Consider the following 2,268-nt stretch of genomic DNA (forward strand, 5'->3'; position numbering starts at 1 on the left):
AAATAATTAAAAAATTAATTTATATTTTAATATCAATAAAATACTAAAATATAATTATAATTTATCTAAAAAATACTTTATATTTTATATATATACCATGTTCCCGTGTATTACAAAAATTTTAAATTCACGTGTCCGTGTGTCCCATGTCCATGTCCATGCATCATAAGTTTTACATGATAAAATTAATTATTAATAGGTTAAAAAATTAGTTTTTAATGAGTTATAAAAATAAAAATTGATTTTTACATAAAACTTTGGTTTTTGCAAAAAAAAAAATCCGTTTTGTAAAGAAAAACCAACCTTTTGCATAGAAAAATATGGTTTTTGAAAAAAAACTAATTTTTTACAAAAAAATTATTTATTTTAAACTATATAAATTCGATTTTAATTTATAAATTAATTTTTGTCACTTTAAAAATTTAATTTTATCTTTGGTAACATTTATTTCTCAAAAATTTGAAGACTAATCATCATTGAGACTATATTTATTAGGCTTTTTTACCAAAATACGCACCTGGAGAACATTAATTCCCAAAATGCGCATGGATGAAATGTTTCTGTAAATGCGCATCGCCATTTTGTGGAAGCTGCACGTGAAATGGAAATGAACTCCATTTCCTTTATGGTGCCCACGAAATGGGCATGCCATGTCAAGGAAACCACACACGAAATGGAGGGAGCAACTCATGGCTGGCGTCAGCGAAATGGGTGCACGGCTGAGCTCAGAAGCCATGTCCCTTGTACCGCACACGAAATGTCACAAATTTGTGTGTACTGCACACGAATTGGGACAAGCGGGTAGGCTATAAAAACCCTTCGCCAGCAGAAGTAAACCCACATTTCTCACTCTCACTTCTTCTACCCTTCTTTCTTCTCCGAGAATTCCATTCTCACAGGAGCTACTTTCAGTCATTTTTTGTGTCATAATGGCATCTGAATATATTTATGTGGTTATATATCCCAATGGTGAAATTTCGTATACAGGTGAGGGAGTGACCTTTATGTGTGATGATCCACTTTGGATAATGATTTCTCCACAGTCCTGTCTACAGCAACTTAAAAATATTATTCTGATGAACACTGGGCTGATTGGAAAAAAGGAGATCAGTACGGTCATTTACAGGATGCCCGTTGCTGTAGCTAATTCGTTTACATATCAGAAGATGCATATCAAATCCGATCAGCACGTGTCGATGATGTTTTCATATCATCGCAGCATCGGAAGCATCTATTCGATGGAACTCTGCGTGAAGCTCCAAGATGTGGGGGGCAGCTCATCTAGTTCGAATAACGTGGAGGAAATGCGAAATTCCGGTGCTGGTGAAGGCATTCCATTTTTGGACATAGGTAGGGGTCGTAGTCCGTCCTTTAATGCCTTCGTGGCCCCCGCCCAGAATACAGAAATACCTGACCGACGTCCATTCCCGAATGTCCATGTTGCATATCCGGAAGGAATGGCCGACGGGTTGGCTGACTCATCTGAGGAAGACGAGATTGAGAATGATAGTGGAGAGGAAGCAGAGGTTGTTCCGGAAACCCAACCGGTTCAGGGCGATAGGGTCATCCCAAGTGTTGTTGAACCGATCAATGTTGCAAGGGTCGGAGCTCTTTCCAGCGGCACCCCCGACCATTACCTGCACCTCAGTCTTGGTCCAATGAACTCGACAAATGCAGAGGACATACCCAGTAACTATGGTTTGACAGGTGAAATGGAGCTAGAGGTTGGCCTGAAATTCCTGACTAAGGATGCAGCAATGCTTGCTGTTAAGAACTACAACATACGTCGAAGTGCGGAATTCAAAGTAGTGGAGTCAGATCATACCAGGTATGTTTGTCGATGCAAACTTTTTGGTGACCAATGTTCCTGGATGGTGAGGGTTGCAAAGACAAGGGCGTCCAAATTTTGGGAAGTTCAAAAATACCAAGGGCCTCACACTTGTTTGGCGTCCGCGACTTCGCAAGATCATGCTCAACTGGATTCAAATGTCATATGCCAGCACATATTCCCCATGGTTCAAGCAGACACAACCATTTGCATAAAGGTGTTGCAGGGATCCGTGGAGTCGGCATACTGATACAAGGTGTCTTACAAAATGGTTTGGCTAGCGAAGCAAAAGGCAATAGCGAGAATCTATGGAGACTGGGATGATTCTTATAACCAGTTACAGAGATACTTCAATGCGTTGCAAACCTTTGTTCCAGGTAAGCCTATCTATCGGATTGCATACTAGTTTTGTAATAGTTTTCATGCTCTTACGAATTTGC

General features: G+C 39.5%; 2 protein-coding genes across 2 annotated transcripts in view; both read left to right on the forward strand.

Moving 5' to 3' along the window:
* Nucleotides 930–2,078, forward strand: LOC107647404. Its single transcript, XM_016351479.1, has one exon. It carries the CDS (start codon nucleotides 930–932, stop codon nucleotides 2,076–2,078), a length of 1,149 nt encoding a protein of 382 aa, XP_016206965.1.
* LOC107647405 overlaps nucleotides 2,097–2,268 on the forward strand; it is a 2,694-nt gene continuing 2,522 nt past the window's right edge. Inside the window, exon 1 of the mRNA XM_016351480.1 lies at nucleotides 2,097–2,205. Coding sequence (XP_016206966.1) covers nucleotides 2,097–2,205 — 109 coding nt within the window. The remainder of the gene's footprint in view (nucleotides 2,206–2,268) is intronic.

Source organism: Arachis ipaensis, chromosome B06 (assembly GCF_000816755.2).
Source record: "Arachis ipaensis cultivar K30076 chromosome B06, Araip1.1, whole genome shotgun sequence".
Lineage (NCBI taxonomy): Eukaryota > Viridiplantae > Streptophyta > Magnoliopsida > Fabales > Fabaceae > Arachis > Arachis ipaensis.

Coding starts and splice junctions, on each gene's coding strand:
- LOC107647404 (XM_016351479.1), top strand. CDS start 930: ATGGCATCTGAATATATTTATGTGGTTATATATCCCAATGGTGAAATT.